General features: G+C 34.3%; 1 protein-coding gene across 4 annotated transcripts in view; it reads left to right on the top strand.

The window, feature by feature from the left end:
- LOC126891835 (beta-1,3-galactosyltransferase 5-like) overlaps positions 1–20,334 on the top strand; it is a 90,178-nt gene extending 69,844 nt beyond the window's left edge. For 3 of the 4 annotated variants that reach the window (XM_050661149.1, XM_050661151.1, XM_050661153.1), the window contains exon 2: positions 11,486–20,334. In XM_050661149.1, the coding sequence (XP_050517106.1) occupies positions 11,500–12,561 (1,062 nt within the window). In that variant the 5' untranslated portion in view covers positions 11,486–11,499 and the 3' untranslated portion in view covers positions 12,562–20,334. Of the gene's footprint in view, positions 1–1,083; positions 1,247–11,485 lie in introns of those variants that run through there. The other variant, XM_050661150.1, reaches the window with a different exon arrangement.
- Positions 20,335–20,594: the final 260 nt, after the last annotated feature.

Raw genomic sequence — 20,594 nt, 5'->3', positions numbered from 1 at the left:
ACCCAGACGGATGACGTCACTAGTATTATATATATGCCAAAAAGTCCTAATTTGAGAATAAACATCGACCTGTCTGAGGATTTCTCTTTAAATTTGCCCTTTTTCGAGATAATGAATTTATGCAAACTCAAACGTCCTCACTTATACTACAGTGTCGCGTACGCTTGATTAGAATTTAAAAACAAAGAGGTTTTTGACATTGTATTGCAAAAAACTCTTCGGGTTTTCATCAATCAATGTTTAAAGAATATCTACCTACCTTGGCAACATTGAAATTTTTAGTTAAATGTCCGATTCAGGGCTAAAAATGGCCGATTTCGCAATTTTCAAAATTTTTACTCGCTTATATATAACAAAAACTATTAACCTAAGAAAATCACTAAAGACCTTTTCTGTTTGGAATGATTCAAAAACCAAAAACTTTGTTCGATGCAAAAAAAATAATTTTAGGAAAAACCCCTAATCTTTACCCTCGCCTGGCAAGGTCTTATGCTCTTCAGAATCGCCTGTCATTGTACACATTTCTTCTAAATGACTTACTCAAACACATACTTAAATTTAAACTTTACAGGAGAAAGTTTATTTTACCCCCTAAATTTGCACTTTTCGATTCACCTGATAGATACACGTGCACGGCTGATGCCTGCCAGGTCATGGTTTTTTGCCTTGGTGTGCTATGAATCACTAGACAAATTTCTAGCTTTACAGGACGACCGTTAGTCGGAGCGTTCACTAGCTCTTAGACTAAAATACCTGCCTAAGATTTTTACGTGAAATCGATGATTTTTCACAGGTAGACAGCCTCCTACGGCTAAAAAACACACAAACACTCCATAAAAGATTCTATAAATTTTCTTGAATATTTATACCACGTACTTTCCTGTTTGTGGCGATTTTTCAAAGTTCATGGAATCGTTGATTGCAAAATTATATAATTGATTATTAATTATACTTTGTAGTTTACAGATACGGGTATTCTGGTTTTAACTTTTCAAGGTTATTGGGTTTTTTATCGGTTCTGTATTCTTTGATACAGAATTTTTTTTATGTCATGAATTAAGTATGCATAACAATATTTAGATCGTACCGCTGTTTAGAATATGTTAATCTAATTTGATTTTCATCTTCACGTTGCGTACATTAAGCAACAAAAGTTGATAATATAAGTTTTTTGATAGTTTTTTGTGTTTTTCGATAGTGTTTTGTGTTTTTTATTTCACTTTTATTAATGTTTGTACAAAAATATGTAAGTAGGTTTTCTTTAACTTTTAATACCTTTATGTATCATTGACTATTATAATCATTTAATCGAAAATTTTTACTAAACTACACTGCAGTGCAAAAAAATCGATCCACTAAAAATTTGGTCATTTTTGATGTTTCGAATTTCCTAAACCTGTTGTCCGATTTAAATGATTTTATACCACGTTATAGCCTAATTCATTGACAATATCGCTATAATAATATTGTTGCTAGACAGTCAAACTGTCATTGTATACCGGGTGTACGAATCAAACTGTGTTTTTTTCTCAAAGTTCGCATCACCCTGTGGATTATTCTAGCATTTATAAAATACTGAAATTAACACCCAACTATAGCCTCAAGTTTTCTTAACATTTTGTCTTTCGATTGATTCGCTTATGTTGGATAATACAAAAGTTAGGTACTTTAACAACTGGCCATGTTCGTCATCAGTACAGGGTGTTTCTAAATAAGTGCGACAAACTTTAAGGGGTAATTTTACATGAGAAAATACTGGCAATTTGCTTTATAATCGTATGTCCGCAAACGCTTCGTTTCCGAGATACGGGATGTTCAATTTTTTTTAAAAACTGACGATTTATTTATTGCTTTAAAACCAGTTGAGATATGCAAATCAAATTTGGTGGGTTTTAAGACGTAGTTATTGCACATTTTTTGACATACAATTAAGAATTTAATATTCACCATTGGCGCGCAAACGGGTATTATGACCGATAATATTACCCGTACGCACGCCAATGGTGAATATACAATTTTTAATTGTATTTTAAAAAATGTGAAATAACTACGTCTTAAAACTCACCAAATTTTGTTTACATATCTTAACTGGTTTTAAAGCAATAAATAATTCGTCAGTAAGTTTGTCGCACTTATTTAGAAAACACACTGTACTGATGACGAACATGGCCAGTTGTTAAAGTACCTAACTTTTGTATTATCCAACATAAGCGAATGAATCGAAAGACAAAATGTTAAGAAAACCTGAGGCTATAGTTGGGTTTTAATTTCAGTATTTTACAAATGATAGAATAATCCAAAAAGCACAGTTTGATTCGTACACCCGGTATACGATGACAGTTTGACTGTCTGTTAGTATATTATTACAGCGATGCTGCCAATGAATAAGGCTATACCGTGGTAAAAAATCACTTAAATCGGACAACAGGTTTAGGAAATTCAAAACATCAAAAATGACCAAATTTTTAGTGGATCGATTTTTTTGCACCAAAAATATTTACATTATAACAATATTAAAACTTTACATTAGCTACATCAACATCATTATGGCCTTACAATCCTGTATGGGTCCCAGCCTCTTCAAGACTTGATCTCCAGTCGTTCCTATTTATCGTCTTACACCGCCAAGCACGTATTCTCATATTTCTCATATCTTTATCGATGATGCCAAGGAACATTGTTCTGGCCGATTCCTCTTCTTTTCTGATCAATGGGTCTATCAAGGTGGGATTTTCTAGGAAATGAAGCATTTTGGCTCGCAATTTTTTTCTTAAAATTGGCTAATTTTTGGCTTAAAATTTTCACAGAAGGTAGGAAATAGTCCAAGGATCATTTTCTATATCATGCCGCTGTACGCTAAAACCTTGGGGGTGGTTGCCACCCCATCTCGGGGGTGGGAATTTTTTATTACATTTTAACCATGAAAATCGATGTAAAAAGTAATTCTAAGAAAAAAATGTTTTTTACATTTTCTTCGTAAAACTAATATTTTTCGAGTTATTCGCGCTTGAAAGTAACAGTTTTTCGACGAAAATATCGACTTTTTAGAGAGTTCTTTGATAATACCTCGAAAAATATGCATTTAATCAAAAAAACTGCAGATAACAAAATTGTATCTTTTAGTAACACAAACCAAATTATTTTTCTATGATGTCTTTAAGACCAATACAAACCGAGATACGGCATGTTAAAGGTTAGCTTTTCTCGTCAAATGCATAATTTTAAATATTCAAAGCCAAATAACGGGAAAAGTTTGCATTTTTAGAAGAAAACTTAAATTTTCTTTTTTCAAGTATACAATTAAACATTTCAAAGAGTAATAATAAAAAATTTCTAGCATGAAAATAGAGCGACTTATGATCAAAAAAAGGTCGGTACCTGCTTGTCTCTAAGAAAAAAACAGTGAAAATTACCCCCAACTACCCTCCTAATTAAAAATTGGTCTTTACCTTTCTGTAATTCCTTTTATATTTGTATTGTCAATACACCCAAGAAATTTAACCTATTTAAAAAGCCTAATTTTAGAAAAATTGGAGTTTAAAGAAAAATTGATTTTTTACAATTTCGTATTTTTCACCTTTTACTTCAAAATATCTCCGAAAATACTGGAGATACAAAAAAAATGATGGATTACTAAATTGTAGCTTTTTAATATCTAAAACTATTTTGTGCATAGATTTTCATTACAGTGAACAGTTAGCGAGATATAGCTGTTTAAAACTTCTATTTACGAGCAAACACCCCCTTATTCCAGCCCTTTAAACCCACCCCAAATAAAAACTAAGGGATCTTACGGAATTTAATTTACACAGTCTTATAGCTTTTCAAAAATCCTACAAAATTATTTTTAAAAAAACTTTTATAGCCAAAAATGTAGGAGCTATGTTTATAAAACAAATTTTTTGTTTCGAAATATTCCATAAGTATTCTTATGGAAAATTTTCAATGCATGTATAATACCACAGAACTGGTTCGTATACTGGAAGATGACTTAAAAACTATTTGTATTTGTACTTCTACATATTTGTAAATTCGTATTTTTGTGTAAATAAATGTTTTTGTAATTCTTTAATTCTACTTTTCTTCTGTAAAGATCTATTAAATTATCGACTTTGTCTATTGTAATGTAATTAAGGCTGGTTTTTAGGGTTGAAATATTATGATATTATATCCTAAAGCATAAAACCATCATTATTTTTAGCCGATCAAAACCAAATTTTACCTATATTAAAGTTTACAATGTTTTTATATAATTTTTGATAATAAGGCATGATATAGAATATGAAGCATGAGCTTGAGTTTGAGCATGATATAGAATATGAAGTACAGGGTGAGATGATCCTAATCCCAAATTTTTGTGTAAATCGATGCAAACCGAAATTATTCTTTTAGGATAAGTAAATTTTTTATAGATAGCTCCAACAAGGGTGATTTTAAGGGTTGAAATATTATGATCGTATATCTTAAAGCATAAAACAATCATTATGTAACTAATAACTAATAAGAACCAAATGTTGACAATATTAAAGTTTAAAATGCTATTTTATACAAATTGTCGAAACCAAAAGACTCCATCTTTAAACAAATAAATGTTTAAAAATTTTAATAAAATCTTTGGATTTCTTAGTTCGGAAACAGATTCTCTCTTATACCTATGCCCCATCCTTCTACAATTTACAAGGAATAAAGGGTGATGAATGCAGAGACGTGGGGGTCTAAATAGTTGCACTCCACTACACGTCAATTCATCGAGGCAAAGATCAACGAAACTGTCTCCTAATACTCAAAACGTGAGTAAGAACGTAGGTAGGAGAAGGCATTATTTTTATTTTCAATTCAGAGACCATTACCCCCTTTCTATGGCCATTTCGAACCCTTTAGTTCTCATCAGGAAAGTTATCGTAATGATTTTATAATTTTTTACAAGTAGTTTTTTAGGGGTAGTTTTCGCCCTTAAAAAACCAAAAGCGTACAACGGCTCAATATAGAAAGTGAACTAGAGTGTGAAATGAGCATAATCCCAAATTTTTGTACAAATCGGTGCTGGACGAAAAAATTGCGAGGTTTTGCCATTTTTTCAGTTTCATTTCCTCGACTAAGGTCTACTCTATAAAGTTAGAAGTTGTATCGTCTTCTCCACACTCCCTTGTCATCCACTGCTTCACAGATTTGTCCTAGTATGTAAATACTTTTCTTTCGAAACATCTTAACATTTTTTCATTAGATACTTTTTGTTAAAGTCGTTTCCTATTCGGAGGTTGGATATCATCATCTCTATCTTTACTCTATCCACCGCTGCTCTGAAGAGTTCTATGGAAATGCATTTAAACCAGCCCCTTAAATTCTTCAACTAAGACACTCTCCTGCCTATACTTCTTCCTCCATATGTTAGTACTGGGCGTATATTTGTATAGTTTTAACTTCTTATTTGGTACTCTTAGTAGTCGGAGAGATAGAAGCGGATTTTGTGCGTGATAAATAATATGGACACAAACATTCAATTAATATCCACACAAAAATGGGAAAAGTACTATGGGGAACTACTGACAGAAAATAGGGACGAATACTTAACTCAATCACCAACAGAGGTTAACATTGATGGAGAAGATATAACAATACAAGTGACAGAAATTAGAAAAGCTATAAAAGAACTGAAAAACGGTAGGTCTCCAGGACCAGGGGATATCCCAGCCGAACTAATAAAATGTGGATCACAAAAATTGTTTGAAACCGTCACTTGGTGCATAAATTAATCTATAAATGGTTCTCTCGTACCCGACGAGTGGAAAATTGCTTATATTTCGTCGATCCATAAGAAAGGAGATAAGCTTAAATGTGAAAACTATAGAGGGATATCAGTGACTAGTACATTCAGCCGTTTGTATGGACGAATAATTGGAGACCGCATTGAGAAGGAGTACAAAGACCAAGAGGAAGAAGAACAATCCAGTTTTCGGACAGGAAGAAGCTGTACTGATAATATCTTCTGCCTCAAACAACTAATAGAAAAAAAATTAAGCACAAATCAAGAAACCCACCTCATGTTTATTGACTTGCAGAAGGCGTACGATACAGTTCCTGTAAACAAACTCTGGAACGTGTTACGACAGACGAATATTAGTGTCACCTTAATAAAAGCCTTAAGAAATTTGTATGAAGGGTCAACATCACAAATAAAAACTGGAAACAGATTATCGCAAAGCTTCCTGGTTAATAAAGGTCTACGTCAGGTGTGTTGTGTATCACCGACCTTATTTAAAATATATGTTGCAAAAGCATTGAAAGAGTGGAAACGAAAATGCAGAGGCATGGGCGTAGACCTTGGAGAGATTTGCTTATATACATTGCAGTTTGCTGATGACCAGGTTGTTATAGCAAACGATAAAGATGATTTAGAGTACATGGCAAGGAAATTACAAGAAGAATATAGAAAGTGGGGACTAGAAATTAATATAATACAGAAAAAACAAAATACCTGCCAATAGGTACCGAACTATCGAACATCATATTAGAAAATAATGAAATCATCATGCCCTGCGACCATTACACATATCTAGGAATCGGTTTTGACACAACGAGGAAAGATGATGAAGAAATAAAGAGAAGAATAACACAATCCAGAAAAACAATAGGCTGTCTAAACAGCGAACTGTGGAATCATAAAATAGGAAAAAGAAGAAAACACAATATCTACGAATCTCTTATTAAAAGCAGTCTATTGTACGGAGCAGAAACTTGGCGGATAACCGAAAACAACAGAAGAAAACTGGAGGCAGTAGAAATGGACGCTTTTAGAAGACCAGTAGGAGTGTCACGCAGAGAGAGAATACGTAATGATGAGATAAGACAGCGAATGGGGGTTGACGGCTCTCTAACAACAGACATAGAAAGAAAACAGCTGATATGGTACGGACACGTCCAGAGGATGGATAACTCAAGACTCCCTAAAATAATTATGCAATGGGTACCACCAAACCGCAGAAAGAGAGGAAGACCCAAGAAATCTTGGAGAGAGGGAGTAACGAAGGCGATGAGCGCAAGAGATCTTAGAGAGGGCCAATGGGATGATAGAGTGTCATGGAAATTAGGCATCGGACAACGTCGCAAGACGTTTTAAAACCGATTGATATATATAATTAATATGAAAAAACTATACGGGGATATATTGAACTAGTTGTTTACATGACTTTCCCCAACGGCAGGAAACCAGAGTGAGGGACGAGGGTAATTATAAGGGGTCAAAGTCTCGGATTTTATTATTTTTTTTTGTGATGCTCATGATCGAGATAGTGCACCAAAATTTGGGAATAAGTAGGTCATGACTAGTGTGACCAACTAGCCCGAAAAATCCGGGACATGGCCCGAATTACGAAGTCGTCTCCCGGCGTCCCGGAGAAGGCTTCCGGGCCATCCGAATTTTCAAATTTCATTTTGAAATTTTTAATACATTATTCTTCTAAGAATACATATCAAATTGAATTGGTGGGACGAAAAAAAGCCTACAATTTCCAGGCTGTTATGTTAATACCACATTCAAAACGCATGTATTTTATATCGTTGTATTATAGTTCTATGAAAACTCAAACTCTGGTTTGAAATCAAACCGTTCAAACGGTTTCTGTATTTTAATAATAATTGTCTTCTGAAAAGATGATTTAAAAACATGAATATCAAATAATGATAATTATATTTTAACCCAAGGTTCAGTTTACATGAAAATTTAACATTAGTTGATTTTCCAATTTTTCGTTTTTTGAGAATGATTTCCGGATTGGAAGTTGAAACGTCAAAAACTAACAAAAATGTAATTATCATTACAACCCATTCCATCAAAAAAATTTTGTAAAACATAAAAATGTTAAAGGTACATTCCATGTCAAATCACTCAGGCAAAAATTTTTGGATCTCCGATTTGTCTGAAAATTTGTATATAGCTTCTGCGGGACGTAAAAATAAGATATTTAAGGTCAAACAATCTTCTTCTTCTTTTTTTCTCAAAATGTTATTTTATGCGATTTTACAGTGATTTGGTGTTTATTTAAACAAATTTGCATTTTCTGTCGTAAAGTATCAATGAAAACCATAATAGTTTAATAGAAAGACTCAAAAATATCATTATATGGCATTATAACAAGTTATTTTGAATCAAAACAAGTTTTTGATCAAATTTTATTGTGTAAAAAACGTTAAAATACCGTTTTTTACATTTTCCTCCATTCCCAAAATACATCATCATCGATTTGGCTGAAAATTTGCCCACAGATAGCCAAAAGATAGGACTTTAAGTGGTTAGAAGGATTTAAATTATATTACAATACCAAAAAAGTTATATGCAGTAATATCAGACTCAAAAGTCTATATATCAAATAAAGTATATATTAGTCCAGTCGGAATAGCATTTGACCTTAAATGCCGAGCTGCCCAAAATTTTATTTTTCTGATCTTTAGGGGAGTCAATAGTAGCCTAAATTTAAAATCACGAATGAATTCCTCCGTTACGTTAGCCGCCATCTTGATTTTAAAGGAGAACCTGTTTTGCTCAATATCTACGCCACTTTTAACTGAAATTGTTCCAAATAAATCGTATTTTTACAATTATTACAATTTCTTTTTAACAATTTTTGTCGTGAGGTCGATATTTTCGAGTTAATTGTACTTACAGTAGACGCCTATATTTTTAACTATAATATTACATGTAACTTTTTTGGTATTGTAATATAATTCAAATCCTTCTCACCACTTAAAGTCATATGTTTTGTCTATCTGTGGGCAAATTTTCAGCCAAATCGATTATAACGTATTTTGGGAATGGAGAAAAATGTAAAAAACGGTATTTTAACGTTTTATACACTATAAAATTTGATCAAAAGCTTGTTTTGAATCAAAGTAACTTGTTATAATGCCATATAATGACATTTTTGAGTCCCTCCTATTAAAATATTATGTTTTCCCATGGTACTTTACGATAGAAAATGCAAATTTGTATAAATAAACACCAAAGCACTGTAAAATCGCATAGAATAACATTTTGAGAAAAAAATAAGAAGAAGATTTTTTGACCTTAAATATCTTATTTTTACGTCTGGCAGAATCTATATACCAATTTCCAGACAAATCGGAGGTCCAAAATTTTTTTTGCTCCAAAATTGAGTGATTTGAAATGGAATGACCCTAAATAATAATCTATAAAATGATGATAATCAAGTTTTATATTAAAAAAAATGGCCAGATTTTCATTGAAAAGTCCCGGATTTTAGGTAGTTTTTTCAGCCTTGTCCCGAATTTGACTAAATTGGAGTTGGTCACACTAGTCATGACGTAACTAAGTAAAATCTCTAGGGGCGTAACGCTGCGTGGCTGACAAAGGGGTGGGGGTAAGGGTTAATATAAAAAATATAAGGGGTTTTTTGCGACGTTCGTGATTGAGATTTTGCACCAAAATTTGGGAATAAGTAGACCATGACATAACTAAGTAAAATCCCCAAAGCCGGAAACCAGAGTTGGGAACGAGGGTAGTTATAAGCGGTCAAAGTCGCGATTTTTATTATTTTTTTTCTGACGCTCATGATCGAGATAGTGCACCAAAATTTGGGAATAAGTAGATCATGACGTACCTATATAAAATCTCCAGGAGTGGAACCCCTGCGTGGCCGACAAAGTTTTATGCGACGTTCGTGATTGAGATAGTGCACCAAAATTTGGGAATGAGTAGACCATGACATAACTAAGTAAAATCCCCAGAGCCGGAAACCAGAGTGGGGGACGAGGGTAGTTATTAGGGGTAAAATTCGCGGTTTATATTATTTTTTTTTTGACGCTCATGATGGAGATAGTTCACCAAAATTTGGGAGTAAGCAGATCATGACGTAACAAAGTAAAATCTCCAGCGGCGGAACGCTACTTGGGGTACAAAGGGGTGGTAGGCAGGGGTGACTATAAAAATATAAAGGTTTTTTTGCCGTTTTTGGTCAAGATAGTGCACCAAAATTTGTGAATAAATAGATCATGACATTACTAAGTAAAATCTCCAGGGGCGGAACGCTGCGTGGGGGACAAATGTTGTGCTGCGTCACAAAAAAAATAATACAAACAGCGACTTTGACCCCTTAAAACTACCCTCATCCCCAACTCTGGTTTACGCCCCTGGAGATTTTGCTTATTTACGTCATGATCTACTTACTCTTAAATTTTGGTTCACTATCTCGATCACGACCGTCACAAAAAATCCCTTATAATTTTTACATTCATCCCTGCCGCCACCCCTTTGTCGGCCACGCAGCGTTCCGCCCCTGAGATTTTACTTAGTTACGTCATGAACTACTTATTACCAAATTTTGGTGCACTATCACGATCATGAGCGTCACAAAAAAAAATATAATAAAAACCGCGACTTTGACCCCTTATAACTACCCCTTTTTCGTAAAATATATTGAATTTTTTTTATTACAAAATATGAGTGTATCTAGAATGATATTAAAGTCAAATAAAAAAATAATGAGTTTAAAATTGAAAATATTTCTGAATTTATTAAATAAAACATGCATTGGGGTCAAAATTTACCCTGGTCATCCGAAGGTTAAAGACGCAGCTTTTAAACATTCGATTACCAAGTTGTATCTATATGTAGAGGAAGTGAAAAATACATATTGTTCATATAGTCCTTCCAAGAAATCAAATAATGCTATGATAGCAGGAGATAACACTCAGCTGCAGCTTTTGCAACTAAATTTAGAGAGTGGGCGGCACACGGAATCCACAACGCCAAAATATTATACATATATATGTTATCTAATTTTAGCCTAACACCATTGTATTTTTCAATCATAACGGATGCGTTGTCCTAGGACTGTCCCCTGCAGTTTTTCAACATCTCAATACAAGTAAGTCATTATCATATTCTTACAAGAACCTCATTAGAGAATTAAATATATCTTCTGCTTTATGACCGTGAGTTGGCAAAAATATGAGAAACCTTTCAACATGAGTGAAACCCTCCGTGTAACGAAATACCACAGTTAATTGATTGACAAAAATTATTCCATTTGAATAATGTGCTGATTTTTTTTTAAGTTTAGGGCTTTGTGGGGTCCCCGGGATGTGGGGGCCCCGGGCAGCTGCCCAGCCGGCCCCCCTTAAATCCGACCCTGTCGCTTAGGCGTGTGGTTAACGTCCATTGTATCCCTTTTGTGTCGAAGTCGAAGAAAAATATTTCTTTTCTTCCACCTGGTATAAGTTCAGAAAAGAAGTTTCAGTAAACCTTTGCCCAACTGTGTAAATACCAAGGGAAAATCTAAAATAACAGAAAAAAATGGCGGAATCCGTTAATTTGTCCACGAAAAAATCAACTACTATGAAAATGAACATAATTTTAGGTGATGCATAACTTTTGAAGCTATGTTTCTATTTCTGTTCCTTTAAAGCTTCACATAACTATCTACTATAACCTTTGTTACAAACTATTCTAAAGTATTTTTTTTTGTTGTAGGATGACAACTGAACATGCTTGAGAAAAGACCATGGACCAAGTTGGTAGTTCTTCTACTGGGATTTGTGATAGTGTTGTTATTATGGCACGAATTGTCAACCCCTCGTTATATAGTAGTTCCAGCCTCCACAACAATATCTACACCATACACAGTATTGACAAAGGATGACCCCGGCTTCACCGAAAAAGTTCTTCACGTACCGGAGAACGACTACAACCAACTGATTGATCTCAACTTTAATTTTTCTATGATTAACTTCATTTGCAACGAAACCATTCCTTTACTACTACTAGTATTAGTGCATTCAGCGCCTTCAAACTTTGAAAAGAGGCAGACTATAAGAGAAACATGGGGAGAAAAGGAAGACAACGTGAAAGTATTATTTATGGTTGGCAGTGTTGGTACTCATTCCGAGCACTTACAGAAGATGATAGAAGCGGAAAACGTGTTGCATAATGACGTTATTCAAGGCAGTTTCGCAGATACATACAGAAATCTGACTTATAAGCATGTGATGACTTTGAAGTATTTCGTTTACCATTGCCCTCAAGCCAAATATATCTTGAAGACTGATGATGATGTATTTGTCAACATGCCAACTATGAAAAATTTTCTTATCTACGACTTATCCCCTCATGGTGCTAGGAAAGGTTTATTTTGTACACCTAGATATAATAGCTTAGTATTAAGGTCCTATAGATCAAAATGGAGGGTGTCTTTTTCGGAGTACCCTGAAAGAGTGTACCCGGCGTACTGCCCGGGTTGGGCGCTGCTCTACACGCCAGATGTGATATTTGCTATTTACAAGGAGGCTCAGAAGTCGAATTTCTTTTGGATAGACGACATCCACATTACCGGTACTCTTTTTAAGAAACTCAATTTTACTCATACCAATATTGAACCGTTGGTTTTGTCTGAGTCTAACTTATACAATATTGTTTATAGATCTTATAACGTATCTCAGCCATTTCTTTTTGGATCGGCTAATATGCTAGAAAAAGAAATAAGAAAGCTATGGAATTTTGTTAAAAAGCGCGAAGCGCAGAGGTTTATATTTAGTGATATTACAAATTAACTTTAAAGGTTAATAGAACCGATTTTGATTGAAAACAATTTCAGATAGTCTGAGGGTCATGAAAGACTGATCGAAAAAGACTTAAAGAAAGACTATATTTGGTATAATTATAGGCCACCATTACCCCATAACCAAATAGTCCTCAAAATTATTCAATTCGCTGTAAATTTACATCTCTCTGGTGCTTTCTTCTTCTTATGTCAGTGTCATATTAGGTCCCCTAACGTTGGCAATTACATTGGCCAGTTGTACACGATATTCTGCAATACGTATTCCTGTCCAATCACGAATGATTTTGGGCCATGACATCTGCTTCCTTCCAATTTCTCTGCACCCTCGATTTTATCTCTCATGATAAGCTGAAGGGTTCTGTACCGGTTTCTCTAAGAATATGCCCTAGGTATGAAATTTTTCTTGCTTTAATCTTCTTCACTGCCATCTCCGCGACGGAGGTTGGCAATCATCAAGGCTATTCTGATGTTAGATGCTGCTGCTCTGAATAGTTCGGTTGATGTGCATCCGTACCATTCCCTGAAGTTACGCAACCACGAGATTAGTCTCCTTCCTACACTTCTCTTGCCCTGGATTTTCCCCTGTATAATCAGCTGAAGTATGTTGTATCTCTCCTTGCTTTAATAGCTTTCAGTAAATCATAAACGAAATTTGCTCTATTTAAAATAGCTTCGTTGGTTTGCATCGCTGTAGAGGAAATTGGGAGCATTGTTCTATGCAACCACATCTCAAAGGCCTCTAGGCGATTGATCATATCAGCCTTTAGAGTCCAAGTTTCGGTGCCATGGAATAACACAGACCAAATATAGCATTTGATCATTCTTTGGCGCAATTTTAGCTTTAAGGTGTGCTTACATTGTAATGATTTCATCTTTAGAAACGTTGGCATCAATGTGGGAGTGAGACAGGGAGACGTACTATCAACCAAGCTGTTCAACCTAGATTGAAGCTAAAAAGCTTACTGATCTACGATTTATCCCCTCATGGTGCTAGGAAAGGTTTATTTTGTACACCTAGATATAATAGCTTAGTATTAAGGTCCTATAGATCAAAATGGGGGGTGTCTTTTTGGGAGTACCCTGAAAGAGTGTACCCGGCGTACTGCCCGGGTTGGGCGCTGCTCTATACGCCAGATGTGATATTTGCTATTTACAAGTATGGTATCCACATTACCGGTACTCTTTTTAAGAAACTCAATTTTACTCATACCAATATTGAACCGTTGGTTTTGTCTGAGTCTGACTTATACAATATTGTTTATAGATCTTATAATGTATCTCATCCATTCCTTTTTGGATCGGCTAATATGCTAGAAAAAGAAATAAGAAAGCTATGGAATTTTGTTAAAAAGCGCGAAGCGCAGAGGTTTATATTTAGTGATATTACAAATTAACTTAAAAGGTTAATAGAACAGATTTTGATTGAAAACAATTTCAGATGGTCTGAGGGTCATGAAAGACTGATCGAAAAATACTTAAAGAAAGACTATATTTGGTATAATTCTAGGCCAGTATTACCCCATAACCAAATAGTTTTTAAACTTATTCAATTCGCTGCAAATTTATATTTCTCCTGTGCTTTCTCTTCTTCTTTTAGTGTCATATTAGGTACCACTCACGGTGGCAATTAATTTGACCAGTTGTACAAGGTCTTCGGTTAATAGTTGTTCTGCACTGCGTATTCGTGTCCAATCGCGAATGTTCTTGAGCCATGACATCTGCTTACTTTAAGTTCTCCTGCGGCCTCAATTTTATGTGAAGATTTTTATGCGCCTCCTGCGCAGTATGCGAAGATTTTTATTCTTATTGATAGAGAAATAAATATACTTTTTAATTTCTGATATCATAATTATGATAGGGGAGCCCAAGCGGGGGTTTTTGCAGTTACTCGAGCGCGTCAGATTGGCATATGGAGAGAAACCTGGTACCCTACAGATGTAGCAGTACCATATAGTGGCTCTTAACAGGGGAGTTCGTTAAGGGGGACCTAAAAAAAAATCTATCCTTAAAAACTCGAAATTGTCAGATTAAGATAAGGTAAGTTAAGTAAATGCAAAAGAGTGTATATTTCAAAAATCTGACGATTTGAGCCGAACGTAAGGAAATGGGTGAGTCCCAAAGTTTCACAAGAAAAAAGCGAATATTTCGCGAAATGAATGACAGATCGAAAAACTAAAAATGATACCAAACACGACTTCCCACGGAGAGGGAAAATATTTCGCGAAATGAACATCAGATCGAAAAAGTGTAAAATACACTTATTCAATATTTTTGAAAAATCTATTGAATGGCACCAAACACGACCCCCTCAGAGGTGAGGTGGGGGATTACTTTAAAATCTTAAATAGGAACCCCCATTTTTTATTGGAGATTTAGATTCCTTACGTAAAAGTAAGTAACTTTTATTCGAAACATTTTTTCGAATTATGGATAGATGTCGTTATAATCGGAAAAAAACCATTGTTAGAAATGGAAAATTAAATTAAAAAATGGCAAGCGCCCACTAAAATGGAAAACTTTACTTAACTTTTTTTGGTTTTAGGACCTACTCTTCACAACCCAATAGGTCCCATAACGCTCGAGTTACTGCACATTTAGTATACTTTGCTCCCCTACTTTTACCTAAATTCTTTTTAAATTCAGTCTGAATAAAATTTAACCCAATAGATAAACTGAAAGCAAGTATTATTTTATGATTTTGTTTGTTTTGTTTCATTCTCTTTCCGATAAACAAAGATCGAAACAAAATATATTTTTTCCTCTGAAATTGTTTTACTATATTAATAAATTATTTTTGTCATTAATAGTTTTAGGGGTATTGTATTAAAAATTGATTTATTTATTTATAAACTTTAAGTTAAGTATAACATTCATATTTTCTCATGATGGATTTCTCATCCCCCTCAAACATCTTTTGAAAGGTGTTATGCCAATTATGGTTGTATTAACATATCTTTAACAGCTGAGCCAGTACTCCAATATAAATAAAAGAATCTTCTTAAGCTGGAGTAGGATATGAATGTATAAAATGAAAAGAAGTGAAAGTGCTTCATGAGAAAATGTGATAAGAGGAAGACTAGTTTTTAAGATGAACCACATGATATTGGTATTGTCTAGCTATTCGGCCTCTCAGTGGAATCATCTTCAAATGTGTTTTCTAAAATTCACGCAGGATTGATTAAAATACATATGTTCTAAATCAGAGGTTCTCAATCTGTGGTACATGTACCACTAGTGGTACATATCATTATTGGCGGTGGTACACAAAACACAGAAAAAATTAAAATAGTAGTACTTAGTAAGTATTGATAATACAATTTAAAAATATAGGTGGTACCAAAAATAATAAAAATAACTGTAGGTGGTACATCACTCAAAAAGGTTGAGAACCGCTGTTCTAAATAAAACATTTTAAGTTGAAACATCACATAATATTATTATTAAAGTTATTTACCAGCAATTTAATTACTGAAATCGAATCTTATGATTGTATATTATATCAATAATATAGGTATGCTAAGTCCGCAGATAGTGTGCTACTTTTTTTATAAACAAAATGGCGCCAGAAAATCGTGTTTTTTTTCAATTTTTGCTCTGTAACTCCAAAGATTTTATTTTTACACCAAAAACACCCAAAAAAAATTCACCGTAATTAAATTCTGCATAGAGACGTGTTTTCCCCGATTTATTTCGACGAAAATTTTCCCCGGAAAATGCGGGTTTTTCCAACAAAATCTTTAATTTTGAACTAAAATTTTAGATAAGTAATTGTTTAAATAATAATTAAATAACTTGGTAATATAAAAGCTCTTTTCTTATAGATTATAATTCCAGAAGCCAATGGAAATTGAATAAACAGTTTAGCAACAATTGAATTGTTAATTAAAAAAATACGGTCACTGTAATAACCACAATAATTATGATACATAAGAATAACTATAATTTTTGTATAAAAAGATACTGTACCTATATAATGTACTTTACAGAATTGAAATTGGACTATTTAAGTGGCCTCAGGAATATTTTAAAATTATAAACAATTTTTTGGCTTATAAACAAATAGAATATCTCATGAAATATTACATTAAATTAAATCGTGAACACAGTATTGTAAAAAAAGCGGCAGGACGCTTTCTTTAAAAGAAAACAACGTTTAGTTGTGATGAGTGGTTCCTGAGATACAACCGGTCAAAGTTGACCGGCACTTCATTTTATTAATCTAAACTGAAGCCTATTAATTGTCATTATTTTTTTTAGGAATACATGGTGTAAAATTTTAATCTTGCGTGAATATTAGGAGGCACATTTTGTTTTCTTGTGTGGCCTTAAAAGGTCGAATCTCGATTTGGCAACATCGCAAACCCTACTGATGATGTCCTCTATCGAGACATAGCCTCGAGTAAAAATAAAATTGTGTATTTTAAAAATCAAAAACTTGTCTTGTTCTATGTTTTAACTTGATTAAGTGATATAAATATTTATTTAGATAGGAATGTATAAAAAATTGTTGTCTGTTTGCAAAAAGAAGTCATTGTTATGAATTGAAAAGTTGTAGATAAGTTATTGCTCAAAATTTATTATCAATAATTTCGTGAGCATATATACGAAAAAAACATATCTAGTAAGTACCTAAGTATAAAAATGAATATACGCTCACAGCAAAAGATGAAACTGAAGTGAGAAGGCAGACCGAGTGTACATACGGTCATTGAGAAAGATTTAGAAGAAAAATGAGAATACAAAAGGAAACGAATTGAGTTAAAAAGAGAGCCAGAAGAAACAGAAATCAGAAAGACAAAAATATGGCAAACCGACAAGTCAAATAGGCATTAATAGAACATAGAAGCCAGAAGTGGGACAATTGCGTACAAGAAATGAAGGAAGGGGGCCAAAACATGCAAGAAATATGGAGGCCCCAAATAACTTTAAGAAACTATAGAAAACACATTCGTCTAGTCTGTAGAAGAATCGTCTACAGACGATTTAGAATCGGACAGAATCAGAATTGCTATTCGGATTCAAAGCTCAACATTCCGGCAAACTACAAGTACTCCGACTTACAAAGTACATATCAGCTGGATTCAACCAGAATCAATATACAGGATGTCCCCGAAAATAGTGCGCTCCTTAAAGGTAGGTATATATAGAAGGCATATATAGAAGACAGCCTGTAGAGTCAACGGAGACAGTAGCAGCAATGGTCACCAAAATAACAATCGAGGAAGTGGCTCAAGCGCTTCAAAAAATAAAGAAAGGAAAAGCGGTAGGAGCAGATGATATTCCTGGGGAAGTATGGAGAGCATTGGGAGAGACAGGGACAAGGTGACTAGCAGGTTTATTTAATAGAATTATGGAAGTTGGACAAATGCCAGACGAATGCAGAAGCAGTATACTGGTACCTGTTTACAAAAACAAGGGAGATATACAACAATGTACAAACTACAGGACTATAAAACTGCTTAGCCACACCATGGAAATATGGGAAAGAGTAATTGATAGACGGATACGTGAAGAGACCGAAATATCCGAGAATCAATTTGGCTTTATGCAGGGCAGATCAACAACAGATGCAATTTTCATTATAAGGCAGTTGATCGAAAAATACAGGAGTAAAGAAACAAACGTCCATATGGTATTCATTGATCTTGAGAAAGCATATGATAAAGTTTCTCGAGAGATTCTGTGGTGGGCATTCAAAATAAGAAAGGAGTCCCTGGTGAATATGTAAAGATTGTGAGGGATATGTATGAGGGAGTAACGACTAGCGTTAGCACAGGTGTGGGAGAGACTGATAAATTTCATGTGAAAGTAGGATTGCACCAAGGCTCTGTGCTTAGTCCGTATTTATTCTCATTAGTTTTGGACCAGATAACAGCGAAACTACAGGGTAACATTCCATGGTGCTTTATGTATGCGGATGATGTCGTGTTAGTAGGAAATAGTGAAAGAGACTTAGAACAAAAACTGGAACAGTGGAGCCAGCTCTGGAGGAAAAAAGGTTTAAAACTTTGTAGGACAAAGACAGAGTATTTGCAATGTTCATTTAAAGATATAGTTACTACAAATAAAATGGTATCTTTGGATGGTGAACTGATTGTAAAAAGCAATAGTTTTAAGTACCTGGGATCGGTATTACAGAGTAATAGAGAAATAGATGGAGATGCATGCAGTAGAATTAGGGCTGGATGGATGAAGTGGAAAGAAGCGAGTGGTGTGTTGTGTGACAGACAAAAATCCCAAAGGGGATTGACATTGATATGACCCAAGATAGAATTGTGTGGAGAAATGCAATTAGGGAAGCCGACCCCTCATAGGAATAAGGCAAAGAGAATGGTGATGATGTATAGAAGGCGTAATGCAGAGAAAAAGTCTTTAACATTTTTTTCTCCGTTTTTAGACCGTTTGATCCGTTTGACCAAAAAACGAAAATACATTTTGACATGCAAATTGAAGTTTGGCAACAACGCGCAACTCAAAAATCTAAAGATTAAAAAAGTAGGTTTGTAGGTCAGTTGCATCTGGTAGGTAAAATAATGTAAATATCAACCAATCCCATATCCATTATTTTGCAGGTAGGTACCTACGATGTCAACAACCCCAAAAATCACACTGCAAAATAAATAAACAACGGGTTATTAGGTTTAATATCCACAGTCACAGCAAGTTCTTCTAGGCTACGTTGTCATGTCATTCAAATTTATGAAAATAAAAATTCACTTATATGGAGAACAATGCAATTTTTTTTTGGAAACGGTTAACTTTAGAAAAAAATGTTACAGGGCTTTTTTGTTCTAAATTGTGTATTAAATCCATACCTTAAAGGAACGCACTATTTTCGGGGACCCCCTGTATAGGAGAAACCTTCCTGGATGGAAGCAAACCCTTCGACAGAGTGTGGTATGAAGGCTCTCATGACAAAGTGAGAGATTATGGTTTACAGCCGAGCAATGACGAAACTTAAATCCTCGTACCTAAGCGACCAGAGGTTCAGGGTTCATATAGGACCAATTCTATCTAAACACGGTGCCTCAAAAGATGAAGTACCACATGGGACAGTATTATCACTCCTTCTATATAGCATATATTTATGCAGACGACACTGAAATCGCAGCAAAACACTGGAACCTGGATATAAATATGAGAAATCTACAGACAGTATTGGATACAATAGAACAATGGAGTATCCAATGGAAAATAGCAATAAGTTCGGTGAAGTCCCAAGCAGTTATCATTACAAAGATAAGGGGTAACTCAAAAGAATAGTAAAGAGCGCACGACAGCGCTGAGTCGAACAGCAAAATGAAGCTAAATACCTAGAAGTGCTAATGTTTTAAGTCAGTCAGTTTTAAGCTATTATAGACGTAGCAAAAATAAAGTTATAGACTCACGTCTCAATCATATCCAATTGATAAATGCTAGAGAGCGTTTCACGTTGAGAACAGAACATTGCGTAAATAGGGCACTTATTTCTTAGGGACGATAGAAACGGGCCGATGCCGCTTCTATCGTATCGAGAATGAATCGTATATCGGCAAACTAGTAGCAACACGTGCCTGATAGGTTTGGCAACACTGATCTGGATAAGCCAAACGTTCTGTTCTTAACGTGAAATAAAGTATAGGATCTGTTTTAAATAGCAATGTCATATTATTGCAGACAGGTTACAACATATGTGATATTAATATTAGGATTAGATATCATTGAATTGATTTACTTGTAGCTGATATTCTTTTTCATAAATATATTTTAGTCATTAACAAAATACTCATAATCATATTTTCAAGATAATACTCAAATAACTATTGTGGACTGTCTTTAGGTTGTATATATTGTCATTAGTACCGACACATACCGAAAATAACAACTGGAGTAGGCTATAGAAAATAATAAAAGAATACAATTTTTTTTATTGCTCGTCTGCTATAACTTTTCCCATGCGTTACGATTAATGTTCAAAAAATTAAGTCAAAACATAAAGTGAAACGTACGCCGATGTGTGTATAGTATACAGTACTTATACAA

This window comes from Diabrotica virgifera, chromosome 9 (assembly GCF_917563875.1).
Source record: "Diabrotica virgifera virgifera chromosome 9, PGI_DIABVI_V3a".
Lineage (NCBI taxonomy): Eukaryota > Metazoa > Arthropoda > Insecta > Coleoptera > Chrysomelidae > Diabrotica > Diabrotica virgifera.
The sequence above is the reverse complement of the archived record's forward strand: the minus strand, read 5'-3'. Positions and strand labels throughout refer to the sequence as shown.